Source organism: Salmo trutta, chromosome 5 (assembly GCF_901001165.1).
Source record: "Salmo trutta chromosome 5, fSalTru1.1, whole genome shotgun sequence".
Classification (NCBI taxonomy): Eukaryota; Metazoa; Chordata; class Actinopteri; order Salmoniformes; family Salmonidae; genus Salmo; species Salmo trutta.
In genome coordinates, this window is record NC_042961.1 from 2215319 (window position 1) to 2232748 (window position 17430).

The 17430-nt window shown below is 49.7% G+C and overlaps 1 protein-coding gene across 3 annotated transcripts in view; it reads left to right on the forward strand.

The window, feature by feature from the left end:
* The window catches only part of LOC115193508 (UTP--glucose-1-phosphate uridylyltransferase), a 66074-nt gene that overhangs the window by 39008 nt on the left and 9636 nt on the right, over positions 1–17430 (forward strand). For all 3 annotated transcript variants that reach the window (XR_003878192.1, XM_029752198.1, XM_029752197.1), the window contains exons 4-6: positions 5429–5614; positions 9738–9871; positions 16845–17001. Coding sequence is in view for 2 of the 3 variants with exons in the window: in XM_029752198.1 (XP_029608058.1) it covers positions 5429–5614; positions 9738–9871; positions 16845–17001 (477 nt within the window). In the remaining variant the exon portion in view is untranslated. The remainder of the gene's footprint in view (positions 1–5428; positions 5615–9737; positions 9872–16844; positions 17002–17430) is intronic.

Here is a 17430-nt window from a genome sequence, read left to right on the forward strand (position 1 = left end):
TGAAGCCCTTTTTGTGCAAAGCAATGATGACGGCACGTGTTTCCTTGCAGGTAACCATGGTTGGCAGAGGAAGAACAATGATTCCAAGCACCACCCTCCTTTTGAAGCTTCCAGTCTGTTATTCAAACTCAATCAGCATGACAGAGTGATCTCCAGCCTTGTCCTCGTCAACACTCACACCTGTGTTAACGAGAGAATCACTGACATGATGTCAGCTGGTCCTTTTGTGGCAGGGCTGAAATGCAGTGGACATGTTTTTGGGGGATTCAGTTAATTTGCATGGCAAAGAGGGACTTTGCAATTAATTGCAATTCATCTGATCACTCTTCATAACATTCTGGAGTATATGCAAATTGCCATCATACAAACTGAGGCAGCAGACTTTGTGGAAATGAATATTAGTGTCATTCTCAAAACTTTTGGCCACGACTGTGTGTGTGCCTCGGGGGTGAATGGGCTAGACAAAACATGTAAGTGCCTTTTGAATGGGGTATGGTAGTAGGTGCCAGGCACAACGGTTTGTGTCAAGAACTGCAACACTGCTGGAGTTTCACATTCAACAGAGTCCCATGTGTATCAACAATGGTCCACCACCCAAAGGACATCCTGCCAACTTGACACAACTGTGGGAAGCTTTGGCGTCAACATGGGCCAGCATCCCTGTGGAACGCTTTCAACACCTTGTAGAGTCCATGACCCAATGAATTGAGGCTGTTTCTAATGTTTGGTGTACTCGGTGTGTATCTCTCGCTCTCTCTCGCTCTCTCCCGCTCTCCCTCTCTCTCTCTCTCTCTCTCGCTCTCTCGCTCTCTCTCGCTCTCTCTTGATCTCTCTCGATCTCTCTCGCTCGATCTCTCCCTCTCTCTCGCTCTCTCGATCTCTCTCGCTCGATCTCTCCCTCTCTCTCGCTCTCTCGATCTCTCTCGATCTCTCCCTCTCTATGTGGAATTGTCTGGTCACCATATGTCTGTGTGTGTTGTCATTGAGTCACATGGTTTGATTTAACTAACACAGATGGGACAGTTTTTGTTTTGGGGAGAGGAAGGGGGGAGGAAGGGGGGAGAGGGGTCAGGGCTGGACACTTGGCACACTCTGTAGCATGTCATAGTGTGACTTGTTTGTGATGACACACATACACTAGTCTTCAGTCCACATTTAGGGAGAACCATCTAGAGGTAGTGATGTGTCCTCCTGTAGCAGATTATGGGTAGATTTGTAGGGGTAGATTCCAGCACACACACATATGGTTCACATTTTCAGCTTTTTAGCTTTTGAACCGCCATGGCAAAGACCCCACTACCACAAGCAACAGAAGGATCTGAAGTCACTGGTTGAGAAATACACCACTCAATGGCTGGAGTCTTACCTGAAGAGCGTTGCCTACATTTTGACGTTGCAGTTGTGAATACTCCAAAATCCATCTGGGCCCAGAACAACTAAGCACATTCTAATTCCCTAAGAGACCAGGTCCCAGATTCACATGTCCATCTGGGCCCAGAACACTAAGCACATTCTAATTCCATAATAGACCAGGTCCCAGATTCACAAAACCATCTTAAAAATCAATGTCTTCTTAACTGCCATTTTGTCCTTAACTATAAACTTAAGCAAAGTTGTTATTCCTCAAAAAGGTGATTGGAAATGTTATTGCGATATTTCTTATGTTTCACCTTAAGCAAAAAGTTAAGAAGAAATTAGATTCTTGAAAATAAAGTTATTGGAAATGTTCGTTAATTCCAAGATGGCTAAACCCTTGTCTTAAACTCAGGGCAGTGAAAGAAAAAGCTCATGAAAGCAATGGAACATGTTTAATTCACACACAAACGTCATCTGAAAGTTTCAGTATTGATTATTTTAAACTCAAGAACATGTTTTAGAACATTAATCTTAGTAAGAAATATGAGGATTTATTTGTTGCTTGTTTTTTTGTTATTGTTATTTTAAATAAATGTTTTAGGCCTACTTATTTTTGGCCCATAAATGTTTCTATTTTGCAAACCTTTTTTGTTGATAAATAATTGTTTTATATCGAATGTTTGGTGTTAATGGAGGGTTTAAAATTTTTATTTGAAATAAATGTTTTTGGCCTACTTATTTTTATTGATAAATGTTTTATATTGAAGGATTGGTGTTAATGGATTGTGTAAAAACTAGATCAAACAAAAATACATTCTTTAAAACGAAAATACATTGTGGAACTATAAAGACACCAGCCTAGGTATAGTATAGGCTTTATTTAGCCTTTAGCCTTTATATACAATATTCGGCCCATATGAACACATTTATATACAGTGCCGTGAAAAAATATTTGCCCCCTTTCTGATTTTCTTAATTTTTGCATATTTTTTTATACTGAATGTTATCAGCACTTCATCCAAAACCTAATATTATATGAGATGTTGTGACAGGACTTGAAACAAGCAGTTAATGCTTGAAAACCCACAAATGTTGTAGAGTTAAACCAGTTCTGCATGCAAGAGTGGGCCAAAATTCCTCCACAGCGATGTGAAAGACTGATCAACAACTACAGGAAGCATTTGGTTGCAGTCATTACAGCTAAAGGTGGCAAACCGGTTATTGAGTGTAAAGGGGAAATTACATTCTCACACTGGGGAATTGTGGGTTGCATAACTTTGTTAATGAAATAAAATATTTGTAAACTCAGGTTCCCTTTATCTAATATTAGGTTTTGGTTGAAGATCTGATTACATTCAGTATCAAAACTATGCAAAAATAGAGAAAATCCGAAACGGGGAAAATACCTTTTCACGGCACTGTGGGTCGAGGCTACAATATTCTGCCCGTATGAACACATTTATTTTAGGCCACAATTAAATCTGTAAGCTACATGTACAATATTCTGCCCATATGAATGAATATTGAATTGAATGAAAAGCAGTAAACATACACATTTAATAACAGACTCATGAACACAATCACGCACTAGTCTACAGCTGGTTTCACAGCTTCCCCGGCGCTTCACAGCTTCCCCGGCGCTTCATAGCTTCCCCGGCGCTTCACAGCTTCCCCGGCGCTTCATAGCTTCCCTGGGAAACTCAACGTATTGTAGCCACACGCGGACCAAAGAGTAGTGGAGGAAGGAATTCGCTTTTGCTGCAGTGTTCACCTTAAAATATTACGCGCTGCAGTGGTGCTTCGCACACATTCTCTCTCTTACACACACACACACACACACATTCTCTCTCTTACACATACACACACACACACATTCTCTCTCTTACACACACACCACACACACACACACACACATTCTCTCTCTTACACATACACACACACATTCTCTCACACATACACACACACATTCTCTCTCTTACACACACACACACCACACACACACACACATTCTCTCTTACACACACACCACACACACCACACACACACACACACACACACACACACACACACACACACACATTCTCTCTCTTACACATACACACACACATTCTCTCTCTTACACACACACACACACATTCTCTCTTACACATAAGAGGAGCTTTAGGATAGCTTTAGGATGTTGTTGTTTTGGTTAAGTTATCCTCAGTGAGTGAAGGGATGCTAGAACGAGGAGCTCCCCCTCTGTCTTTGCAAGTTAAGGGCCAGTCTATGGGCTGAATGTCACCTCCCCTTCTGAAATTACAAAGATGCTATCTACCTGTGGAATCGTGATTCGTCCGGAAGGATTTGCTGCTCTTTAGCTATTGGTGGCCACAGTATAAAGACTGATCTACAGTACCATTTCTGCCCACCAGAGATTAGGTTAGAGCAGCTCCAGCCAACCATATACAGTATCTCCATAATAAGTGTTTTCAGGCTGTATCCAGTGTGTTAGGCTGTATCCAGTGTGTTAGGCTGTATCCAGTGTGTGTCGGGCTGTATCCAGTGTGTGTCGGGCTGTATCCAGTGTGTTAGGCTGTATCCAGTGTGTGTCGGGCTGTATCCAGTGTGTTAGGCTGTATCCAGTGTGTCGGGCTGTATCCAGTGTGTCAGGCTGTATCCAGTGTGTGTCAGGCTGTATCCAGTGTGTCGGGCTGTATCCAGTGTGTCGGGCTGTATCCAGTGTGTCAGGCTGTATCCAGTGTGTTAGGCTGTATCCAGTGTGTTAGGCTGTATCCAGTGTGTTAGGCTGTATCCAGTGTATTAGGCTGTATCCAGTGTGTGTTGGGCTGTATCCAGTGTGTCGGGCTGTATCCAGTGTGTCGGGCTGTATCCAGTATGTTAGGCTGTATCCAGTGTGTGTCGGGCTGTATCCAGTGTGTTAGGCTGTATCCAGTGTGTTAGGCTGTATCCAGTGTGTGTCGGGCTGTATCCAGTGTGTGTCGGGCTGTATCCAGTGTGTGTTGGGCTGTATCCAGTGTGTGTCGGGCTGTATCCAGTGTGTTAGGCTGTATCCAGTGTGTTAGGCTGTATCCAGTGTGTTAGGCTGTATCCAGTGTGTGTCGGGCTGTATCCAGTGTGTTAGGCTGTATCCAGTGTGTTAGGCTGTATCCAGTGTGTGTCGGGCTGTATCCAGTGTGTGTCGGGCTGGTCGGGCTGTATCCAGTGTGTTAGGCTGTATCCAGTGTGTGTCGGGCTGTATCCAGTGTGTTAGGCTGTATCCAGTGTGTGTTAGGCTGTATCCAGTGTGTGTTAGGCTGTATCCAGTGTGTGTCGGGCTGTATCCAGTGTGTCGGGCTGTATCCAGTGTGTCGGGCTGTATCCAGTGTGTGTCGGGCTGTATCCAGTGTGTGTCGGGCTGTATCCAGTGTGTGTCGGGCTGTATCCAGTGTGTGTCGGGCTGTATCCAGTGTGTGTCGGGCTGTATCCAGTGTGTGTCGGGCTGTATCCAGTGTGTGTCCGGCTGTATCCAGTGTGTGTCGGGCTGTATCCAGTGTGTGTTGGGCCTCAGATCCAGGCTCTGGTGTCTCAAAGCAGTGAGCAGGACATGAGTCATCACCACACAGGATGAGCCATGACCCTATGACCCTTCAGTTACTTAGGGTCAATCACACATGCACTCATGTAAACACACACACACACACACACACACACACACACACACACACACACACACACACACACAGGACATCTGTTTAAGATTTGACGGTCCTGGGTGCTCCTTGTCATTGTGTATAGTTGTGAGCCTCCAGCTATCTGTTTAAAATGCCAGACCTTATTGATTCAAGCTGAATGCAGGGTTCTGGGTGTGTTATAGTCCTGTCAAAGATTACACCCTTTCCTTTGTCTTCAGAAATGAACAACAACAAAAAGTTCTGTGGTTTCATTTCTTCCCTAGTCCTTTTTCAGTCCTTTTTCAGTCCCTGAGTCTCCATAGATTAAATGTGATAAGATCCCCCTCAACCCACATCAGAAGTGTTACCACATACATTACCAAGAGAACATATTAAATGTCTCTCCTCTCTCTCCACAGATCCAGCCCTACGATAAGATAGCAGCGCGGCCCCTGCCGGACAGCCTGGCAGACAGTCTCAACAAGCTGGTGGTAGTCAAGTTGAATGGAGGCCTGGGGACCAGCATGGGCTGTAAAGGCCCCAAGAGCCTCATCAGCGTCCGCAACGAGAACACTTTCCTGGACCTCACCGTGCAGCAGATAGAGGTACCTGTCCTCAATATGTTGTTAGAATGTCATAAGCAGTCATAGACATGCCATAGACATGTCATAAGCAGCCATAGACATGTCATAAGCAGTCATAGACATATCTGGCTCCTGAGTGGCGCAGCGGTCTAAGGCACTGCATCTCAGCGGTCTGAGGCACTGCATCTCAGCGGTCTGAGGCACTGCATCTCAGCGGTCTGAGGCACTGCATCTCAGCGGTCTGAGGCACTGCATCTCAGCGGTCTGAGGCACTGCATCTCAACGGTCTAAGGCACTGCATCTCAGCGGTCTAAGGCACTGCATCTCAGCGGTCTAAGGCACTGCATCTCAGCGGTCTAAGGCACTGCATCTCAGCAGTCTAAGGCACTGCATCTCAGCGGTCTAAGGCACTGCATCTCAGCGGTCTGAGGCACTGCATCCCAGCGGTCTGAGGCACTGCATCTCAGCGGTCTGAGGCACTGCATCTCAGCGGTCTGAGGCACTGCATCTCAGCGGTCTAAGGCACTGCATCTCAGCGGTCTGAGGCACTACATCTCAGTGCTTGAGGTGTCCCTAATGACCCTGGTTCGATTCCAGGCTGTGTCACAACCGGCCGCGATTGGGAGTCCCATAGGTCGGTTCACAATTGGCCCAACGTCGTCTGGGTTTGTCCGGTGTAGGCCGTCGTTGTAAATAAGAATTTGTTCTTAACTGACTTGCCTAGTTAAATAAAGGTTAAAACATTATTGTTTTATTACATAAGAGTTGTGATAACTGTCATTATATCATTATAACTTACTCATAATGACTTGTTATAACAGATATGTGCCACAAGAATGTTGTACGCATAACATAAGAGACATCATAAGAATTGTATAGTGGTTACATTTCATTACCCTCAGTCCCATCTCTGAAAACGTACCGAACCAAGTGGCTGGACTGGACTGGGCTGGGCTGTCGGTGGGCTGGGCTGGGCTGGACTGGGCTGGGCTGTCGGTGGGCTGGGCTGTCGGTGGGCTGGGCTGGACTGGGCTGGACTGGACTGGGCTGTTGGTGGGCTGGACTGGGCTGGTCTGGACTGGACAGGGCTGAGCTGGGCTGGGCTGGACTGGGCTGTGGGTGGGCTGGACTGGGCTGGGCGGGACTGGGCTGTCGCTGGGCTGGGCTGGACTGGGCTGGGCTGTCAATGGGCTGGACTGGGCTGGGCGGGACTGGGCTGGGCTGTCGGTGGGCGGGACTGGGCTGGACTGGACTGGGCTGGGCTGTCGGTGGGCGGGACTGGGCTGGACTGGACTGGGCTGGGCTGTCGGTGGGCGGGACTGGGCTGGACTGGACTGGGCTGGGCTGTCGGTGGACTGGGCTGGGCGGGACTGGGCTGGGCTGGGCTGGGCTGTCGGTGGACTGGGCTGGGCGGGACTGGGCTGGACTGGACTGGGCTGGGCTGGGCTGTCGGTGGACTGGACGGCTGGGCTGGGCTGTCGGTGGACTGGGCTGGGCTGTCGGTGGGCTGGGCTGGGCGGGACTGGGCTGGGCTGTCGGTGGGCGGGACTGGGCTGGACTGGACTGGGCTGGGCTGTCGGTGGGCTGGACTGTCGCTGGGCTGAAGCAAGGACTCCAGATTATGACTTTAATGAGGGAGAGACGACTGGACACACACACACACACACACACACACACACACACACACACACACACACACACACACATAGATACACATAGATACACTCAGTAGCCTTGTGGTTAAAGTGTCTGTCCTGAGATTGGAAGGTTGTGGGTTCAATTCCCAGTCGAGTCATACCAAAGGCTCTTCAAATGACTAATTCATGTTTGTCCCGTGTGGCTCAGTTGGTAGAGCATGGTGTTTGCAACGCCAGGGTTGTGGGTTCGATTCCCACGGGGGACCAGTACGGAGAAAAAAAGAAAAAAAAATGTATGAAATGTATGCATTCACTACTGTAAGTCGCTCTGGATAAGAGCGTCTGCTAAATGACTAAAATGTAAAATGTAATAGACACACAGAGACACACAGCGAGAGAGAGATGACTGAGAAGCTTTACTCAGGGGACAGGGCAGAGGTGGGAGTTGGTGAACATTTTCTCCCTAAATGGCCTGATTCACAGTGGAGGTAATATGCCTTTATCTGGAGGGTGTCAGACAGACACAGGACACAGTGTGTGGAGGGGGAAGAGTGTTCATGACGTGGATGTTGATTACGGCAGCCCCCCCTCACCTCTCTGATTCAGAAGGGTTGGGTTAAATGTGGAAGACATATTTCAGTTGAATGCTTTCAGTTGTTCCCTTTCCCTTTCCCTTTGCATGCAGCCGTTACACAACACACAGATACACACACACACATATACAGACAACCACACACAAGTCCGCAAACAAATACCACCTCTCTCTTGCTCTGACACACACCTCTCAGATCCAGCACACTGCCCTCTCTGTCCCTCCTCTGCTTGGCCAAACCCACAGACCTGCCCATAGAATAACAGCTCTCCTTTCAGCCAGACTGCCTGGAGACCTTAGAGAGCTTTACACAGACCCTCAGCTGATCTTCTAATATACTCAACCAAAATATAATGATCATGCTGTTTAATCAACTTGAGAGAGAGAGATACATAATACCACATTTATAATGTCTTTATTCTTTTGGAACTTCTGTGAGTGTAATGTTTACTGTTCATTTATATTGATTCTTTCACTTTGTTTATTATCTACTTCACTTGCTTTGGCAATGTTAACATATGTTTCCCATGCCAATAAATCCCCTTGGGGGGGAGGGAGGGGGGGAGGGAGGGAGGGAGAGGGAGAGGGTGAGGGAGAGGGTGAGGGAGAGAAGGGCTGTTTTCTTAATCCACAGAACCTCTTTATCCCTCCTCTCTAGTCTGCTGACCTTTCTGCTCTGTCCTGGGAAATGGCAGTTCATAACTTCCCAAAATTCATAAAACGAAACTTAAAATGATTGTACTAAATCTAAACCAACATCCTACAGTGGAATAGATCCTGTTATGCTGACTTGTTGTACCAGTCAGACAGTGTGATTTCCTGATAGTTACGTTGTTTGTGTCATATCCTGGTAGTTACATTGGTTGGTAGTGGAGCTGAACTCCACACGACCCCACCTCTCCTAGGACAGTCCCACCCTTAATGACCTCATAAAGCCGAGACGAACCTCAAGCAGCCTGGTTGCTTCATAAACTCCACCACACACTCCACCACACACCCACACAGTTTGGTAACGGTTTACCGTAACAACCCCTCCCTCATTAACGTCTGGACTCTAGAGTCTTCGGGCTTGTTCAGCATTGCAGCCGACTGGGCAGCCCGACTGCCGACTAACTGACCTACAAATCACCTTGCGTCATAAATAACTACTCATTATGATTTGTCAATCAGTCAGTCACAATGCACCTCGGATGTGATGCTCTCCAACACTGCCATTGCATTAGCTCCACCCAGCCTGTCACTTGGTTTGCTGTGGCCAGTATGCCCGCCAATCACTCCTTTCACCTGTTCTCAATCCAATATGGCCGCCAATCACTCCTTTCACCTGTTCTCAATCCAATATGGCCGCCAATCACTCCTTTCACCTGTTCTCAATCCAATATGGCCGCCAAGCACTCCTTTCACCTGTTCTCAATCCAATATGGCCGCCAATCACTCCTTTCACCTGTCCTCAATCCAATATGGCCGCCAAGCACTCCTTTTACCTGTCCTCAATCCAATATGGCCGCCAAGCACTCCTTTCACCTGTCCTCAATCCAATATGGCCGCCAAGCACTCCTTTCACCTGTTCTCAATCCAATATGGCCGCCAATCACTCCTCTCACCTGTCCTCAATCCAATATGGCCGCCAAGCACTCCTTTCACCTGTCCTCAATCCAATATGGCCGCCAAGCACTCCTTTCACCTGTCCTCAATCCAATATGGCCGCCAAGCACTCCTTTCACCTGTTCTCAATCCAATATGGCCACCAAGCACTCCTTTCTCCTGTCCTCCATCCAATATGGCCACCAAGCACTCCTTTCTCCTGTCCTCCATCCAATATGGTCACCAAGCACTCCTTTCTCCTGTCCTCCATCCAATATGGCCACCAAGCACTCCTTTCACCTGTTCTCAATCCAGTATCTTTTTCCCTCAGCACTTGAACAAGAAGTACAACACAGACGTTCCTCTGGTCCTGATGAACTCCTTCAACACGGATGAAGACACCAAGAAGATCCTTCAGAAATACACACACCACCGTGTCAAGATACACACCTTCAACCAGAGCAGGTAACACACGCACCACAGTATGTCTCATATCTTGCTGGATCAGAATATATGAGACATACTGGACATTAAACTGGACATCCTGTTTGTAGCGGTAATGAATGGACTCTAAAGACTTAAAGGAAAAATCCAGCCAAAACCACTCATTCCTTTCATTTACAGTGTTAAATAACACTAATATGTGAGTATGTGTGAGAAAAGTAGCTAAACTTGTGAGTATTTAAATACTTAATTTTGCCGTTATAATAAGGTTGGTAGCAACATGGAAAATCATTGTGGAAATCTGTTGCAGTTCAAGTCAACTACAAAATCCACAATGCAACGCTCTCTCTATGGGCTGGCTGACTAGCTAGCAAGGAAACGTAGCTACACACAATAATACCAAAGACAATATCAGCATGTAAAGTAGATATTTAGCTGTAAAATTGCCTAAACAAACTGCACTATCAATTATGACCCACCACCTGGATTCGGTCCTATGTAGCAACATTTGAAATGTAGAAGTTTTTTACATTGGATAAAAGTAGAGACTGGGCTAGAAAATGGTATATCATACTACTACCAATACAAACATTGTCATAGCTGTAGTATGAATCTGCAGGTAGCTAAAGCTGACCAACTAGGTTCAATGTTAGCTAGCTAACATTAGGCTATAACTAGCAATGCAAATAGTTTCTGATTCAAATAATATTACTGCACAGATTATACACGTAACGTTAGATAGCGAGCCAGCAAGCTAACGTTCGCTAGCTAGCAAACAGTACGCTTTAACTTGCAATGAAAACGACTTTCTGACAAAATGAGAAACTTAGAATATCTGAAATTGTAGCTAAACTCTTAACGGTATACACGAATGAACGCTTCACAGCAGACTGGAACCATTTAACTGTCTCTCCGCTTCACGGCAGACCGGAACCATTTAACTGTCTCTCCGCTTCACGGCAGACCGGAACCATTTAACTGTCTCTCCGCTTCACGGCAGACCGGAACCATTAACTGTCCTCTCCGCTTCACGGCAGACCGGAACCATTTAACTGTCTCTCCGCTTCACAGCAGACCGACCTTTAACTGTCCCTGCAACTGGCGACCGAACCATTTAACTGTCTCTCCGCTTCAACGGCAGACCGGAACCATTTAAACTGTACTCGCCGCATTCACGGCAAGAACGGAACCATTTAACCTGTGCCCTCTCCCGCTTCAACGGCAGACCGGAACCATTTAAACTGTCCTCGCCGCTTCACGGCAAAGACCGGAACCATTTAACTGTCCTCTCTCCGTGCTTCACGGCAGACCTGGAACCAATTTAAACTGTACCTCTCCGCTTCAACGGCAGACCGGAACCATTTAACTGTCCTCTCCGCTTCACGGCAGACCGGAACACTTAACTGGTCTCCTTCCTCTCCGCTTCACGCAGACCGGAAAACATCTTACTGTCTCTCCGCTTCACGGCAGACCGGAACCATTTAACTGTCTCTCCGCTTCACAGCAGACCGGAACCATTTAACTGTCTCTCCGCTTCACAGCAGACCGGAACCATTTAACTGTCTCTCCGCTTCACAGCAGACCGGAACCATTTAACTGTCTCTCCGCTTCACGGCAGACCGGAACCATTTACTGTCTCTCGCTTCACGGCAGACCGGAACCATTTAACTGTCTCTCCGCTTCACGGCAACCGGAACCTTTAACTGTCTCTCCGCTCACGGCAGACCGAACCATTTAACTGTCTCTTCCGCTTCAACGGCAGACCGGAACCATTTAACTGTCTCTCCGCTTCACGGCAGACCGGAACCATTTAACTGTCTCTCCGCTTCACGGCAGACCGGAACCATTTAACTGTCTCTCCGCTTCACGGCAGACCGGAACCATTTAACTGTCTCTCCGCTTCACGGCAGACCGGAACCATTTAACTGTCTCTCCGCTTCACGGCAGACCGGAACCATTTAACTTGGCGGGCATACTGTCTCTCCGCTTCACGGCAGACCGGAACCATTTAACTCAGTTTTGTTTGTAGCTACGTCAGCGTTGTGTCAAGTCTCTCCGGTTCACACAGACCGTGGCGTGTGCAAAAACTGATCTGTCGATAGCGTCTGCTAAATTCAGGGCATTAAAGAGAAAAGTAGCTAAACTTTTGTAGTTCTCCATGGCTAACATTATATCTTTCAAAAACGCTACAGTAGAAAGGACTATCAACATATAGAGTATTGAGCAGCTCACGTTATAGACAGAAGTATGCTACATGGCAGACCAATCCCAACTCATCTCCCGGCATGTCCAGCCCATTCATTATGTCAGCCAATCAATGCTACCAGTTAGGTTCCTGTCTTTTTACGTGGCTAAACCAACTAGTCTCGTAATTTAACAGTTTTATTCATATTTACAGATGGAATACAAGTTTGTTATTAATGCACATGAAAGTTCACATGTTCCAGAAGGCATTTCTGACATGCTACGTCATTGGGCTCCACGGTGCATTCTGGGCAATTCCTGGACAAGGAGCGCTCTCCTTCAAGGAGTGAATGGGATTCTATTGGGCGCTAGCTCAAAAACTCAACATTAGCACCAATTTCGTCAACCAGAAGTACAACATTACAATACTTTTCAGAGATGTGAGATAATTAACTTGCTATCTGTAATATCATATAGCTTAGGAATCGTGACATGACGTACTTTCGAGAGAAATAGTTTCTCGATATACACACTGACTTTGAAGGGATTGCGTTACAATTAGCTTAGACGCAGCATGACAACGTGAAGGCGATTTGTCCCAGTCTGCTGGGTGGGTCGTTATATTTTTCATTATTAATCTCCTTTCTATAATATCTCAGGCAACAGCACCATGCAATGCACCCTGGACTAAAGAGGCAGACAAATAGGAAAAATGTGCTAGATAGACCCTCCGTTAAATTCCACATTTCTCCAGGTAGGAATATCGCTAAAATATAATCAATGTCTAATTTGAGAGAAGACCTTCTCCAGAGTTAAGACATCGGCCAGTATTGCAATCTGACATGTCTGATAGACGTTTTTGTGATCTAAAAGTCGTTTTCCTGTTAACTTCCTGTGTAGTCAGAGCAACTTTATCACAGTGCTACGTCATAGCAGACGGATTTCTGCCTGCTTCAACGCCAATAACTCAGATACACATGAAAACATGAAATGACCCAGGGAATCTATAGAACATCACTCAGAGATGCACAAAAACAATATAACATTCAGATGGGTGAACCTTTCCTTTCAAGCAGTGGACTGTTGAATTGGACTGTAGACTAAAAGGCTTGTAGTGTTAATATTTTATCAGCCTCTTCAAGGAGGGCTTTACCTCAGAAGCTCCTACGCCTCTGGAATACAATCAAACACAAAGTGAGGATCAAACTGGAGTGTGTCAAAAAGCCTGGTCAGATGACAACTTTATCCTCTTTTAATGAGGCCCCTTCCCTCTCCTCCCCCTTCCTTCCCTCTCCTCCCCCTTCCTTCCCTCTCCTCCCCCTTCCTTCCCCTCCTTCCCTCACCTCCCCCTTCCTTCCCTCTCCTCCCCCTTCCTTCCCCTCCTTCCCTCACCTCCCCCTTCCCTCACCTCTCCCTTCCCTCCCCCTTCTCTCCTCTCCCTTCCCTCCCCCTTCTCCCCTCCCCCTTCTCCCCCTTCCCTCTCCTCCCCCTCTCCTCCCCCTTCCCTCTCCTCTCCTCCCCCTTCCCTCTCCTCCCCTTCCCTCTCCTCTCCTCCCCCTTCCCTCTCCTCCCCCTTCCCTCTCCTCCCCCTTCCCTCTCCTCTCCTCCCCCTTCCCTCTCCTCTCCTCCCCCTTTCCTCTCCTCTCCCACCCTTCCCTCTCCTCTCCTCCCCACTCCTCCCCACTCCTCTCCTCCCCCTGCCCCCTCCTCTCCTCCCTCTTCCCTCTCCTCCCCCTTCCCTCTCCTCTCCTCTCCTCCCCTTCCCTCTCCTCTCCTCCCCCTACCCTCTCCTGCCCTCTCCTCTCCATCCCCCTCCCCTCCCCTCTCCTCTCCCTTCCCTCCTCTCCTCCCCCTTCCCTCTCCTCCCCTTCCCTCTCCTCTCCTCCCCTTCCCTCTCCTCTCCTCTCCTCCCCCTACCCTCTCCTCTCCTCCCCCTACCCTCTCCTGCCCTCTCCTCCCCTTCCCTCTCCTCTCCTCCCCCTACCCTCTCCTCTCCTCCCCCTACCCTCTCCTCTCCTCCCCCTACCCTCTCCTCTCCTCCCCCTACCCTCTCCTGCCCTCTCCTCTCCATCCCCCTCCCCTCTCCTCTCCCTTCCCTTCTCTCTCTCCTCCCCCTTCTCCCTCTCCTCCCCCTCTCCTCTCCCTTCCCTCTCCTCTCCTCCCCCTACCCTCTCCTCCCCTACCCTCTCCTGCCCTCTCCTCTCCATCCCCATCTCCTCTCCATCCCCCTCTCCTCTCCATCCCCTACCCTCTCCCTTCCCTCTCCTCTCCTCCCCCTACCCTCTCCTCTCCTCCCCCTACCCTCTCCTCTCCTCCCCCTTCCCCTCTCCTCTCCTACCCTCTCCTCTCCTCCCCCTACCCTCTCCTCGCCTCCCCCTTCCCTCTCCTCTCCTACCCTCTCCTCTCCTACCCTCTCCTCTCCTACCCTCTCCTCTCCTACCCTCTCCTCTCCTCCCCCTACCCTCTCCTACCCTCTCCTCTCCTCCCCCTTCCCTCTCCTCTCCTGCCCCCCTCCTCTCCTCTGCTCCCCCTACCCTCTCCTCTCCTCCCCCTTCCCTCTCCTCTCCTGCCCCCCTCCTCTCCTCTGCTCCCCCTACCCTCTCCTCTCCTCCCCCTTCCCTCTCCTCTCCTGCCCCCCTCCTCTCCTCTGCTCCCCCTACCCTCTCCTCTCCTCCCCCTACCCTCTCCTGCCCTCTCCTCTCCATCCCCCTCCCCTCTCCTCTCCCTTCCCTTCTCTCTCTCCTCCCCCTTCTCCCTCTCCTCCCCCTCTCCTCTCCTCTCCTCCCCTACCCTCTCCTGCCCTCTCCTCTCCATCCCCCTCTCCTCTCCTCTCCCTTCCCTCTCCTCTGCTCCCCCTACCCTCTCCTCTGCTCCCCCTACCCTCTCCTCTCCTCCCCCTACCCTCTCCTACCCTCTCCTCTCCTCCCCCTACCCTCTCCTCTCCTCCCCCTACCCTCTCCTCTTCTACCCTCTCCTCTCCTCCCCCTACCCTCTCCTACCCTCTCCTCTGCTCCCCCTACCCTCTCCTCTCCTCCCCCTTCCCTCTCCTCTCCTGCCCCCTCCTCTCCTCTGCTCCCCCTACCCTCTCCTCTCCTCCCCCTTCCCTCTCCTCTCCTGCCCCCCTCCTCTCCTACCCTCTCCTCTCCTACCCTCTCCTCTCCTACCCTCTCCTCTCCTCCCCCTATCCCCTACCCTCTCCTCTCCTCCCCCTTCCCTCTCCTCTCCTGCCCCCCTCCTCTCCTCTGCTCCCCCTACCCTCTCCTCTCCTCCCCCTTCCCTCTCCTCTCCTGTCTCCTCTCCTCTGCTCTCCTTTCCTCTTCTCCAGTGTTCCCCTAAGCTGCTCCAGTGTGTGCCGCTCCCCTCGGACTGTCACACAGACTAAATATTACACCTCTAGAGTTTGCCTCTTTAATTAACACTATCAATGTTTCCCTTTACTGTGGGACTTGTGGTCCAATCAATGCAATATTAGACACTTTCAGTGCAACATACCGAAACTAAACTAACTATGCAAGAGATGTTGTTGTAGGCAGAACGCATCAGAGTAGGATTCTGTTGCATTGACAGGCTGTACTCTACACAGACCAGTGAGCCATAACCACAGACAGACAGACAGACAGACAGACAGACAGACAGACAGACAGACAGACAGACAGACAGACAGACAGACAGACAGACAGACAGACAGACAGACAGACAGACAGACAGACAGACAGACAGACAGACAGACAGACAGACAGACAGGCAGGCAGGCAGACAGACCATCCTCAGCTCTGTAATGAGACGATAAACGTTCTCCTTCCTAATCTGCTCTTATCCACTGATAAACATTAAGTGATGACGGCTCCTTGATCTGTTCAGTTGGTCTTCCCGTCATCGACCCATTCCTAACAGGATTCATATGATCTAAATGTCTCTCCCCTCCCGCCCTCCTGTCCTCTGTCCCAGGTACCCCGTATTAATAAAGAGTCCCTCCTGTCCTCTGTCCCAGGTACCCCGTATTAATAAAGAGTCCCTCCTGTCCTCTGTCCCAGGTACCCCCGTATTAATAAAGAGTCCCTCTGTCCCAGGTACCCCCGTATTAATAAAGAGTCCCTCTGTCCCAGGTACCCCGTATTAATAAAGAGTCCCTCTGTCCCAGGTACCCCCGTATTAATAAAGAGTCCCTCCTGTCCTCTGTCCCAGGTACCCCCGTATTAATAAAGAGTCCCTCCTGCCCTCTGTCCCAGGTACCCCCGTATTAATAAAGAGTCCCTCCTGTCCTCTGTCCCAGGTACCCCCGTATTAATAAAGAGTCCCTCTGTCCTCTGTCCTCTGTCCCAGGTACCCCCGTATTAATAAAGAGTCCCTCCTGCCCTCTGTCCCAGGTACCCCCGTATTAATAAAGAGTCCCTCCTGTCCTCTGTCCCAGGTACCCCCGTATTAATAAAGAGTCCCTCTGTCCTCTGTCCTCTGTCCCAGGTACCCCCGTATTAATAAAGAGTCCCTCCTGTCCTCTGTCCCAGGTACCCCGTATTAATAAAGAGTCCCTCCTGCCCTCTGTCCCAGGTACCCCCGTATTAATAAAGAGTCCCTCCTGTCCTCTGTCCCAGGTACCCCCGTATTAATAAAGTGTCCCTCCTGTCCTCTGTCCCAGGTACCCCCGTATTAATAAAGAGTCCCTCCTGCCCTCTGTCCCAGGTACCCCCGTATTAATAAAGAGTCCCTCTGTCCTCTGTCCCAGGTACCCCGTATTAATAAAGAGTCCCTCCTGTCCTCTGTCCCAGGTACCCCCGTATTAATAAAGAGTCCCTCCTGTCCTCTGTCCCAGGTACCCCCGTATTAATAAAGAGTCCCTCCTGCCTGTGGCCACAGACATTGGTATGACGGGTGAGAATGCTGACGTGTGGTATCCTCCTGGGCACGGGGACATCTACGCCAGCTTCTACAACTCTGGTCTGCTGGATCAGCTCATCACAGAGGGCAAGGTACGCACGCACGCACACGCACACACACACGCGCACGCACGCACACACAGAGGGCAAGGTACGCACGCACGCACGCACACGCACGCACACGCACGCACACACACGCGCACGCACGCACGCACACGCGCACGCACACACAGAGGGCAAGGTACGCACGCACGCACACACGCACACACACACGCGCACGCACGCACACAGAGAGAGCAAGGTACGCACGCACACACAGAGGGCAAGGTACGCATGCACGCACACACGCACACACACACGCACGCGCACGCACGCACACACAGAGGGCAAGGTACGCACGCACAGAGGGCAAGGTACGCACGCACACACAGAGGGCAAGGTACGCACGCACACACACACGCGCACGCACGCACGCACGCACAGAGGGCAAGGTACGCACGCACACACACACACACGCGCACG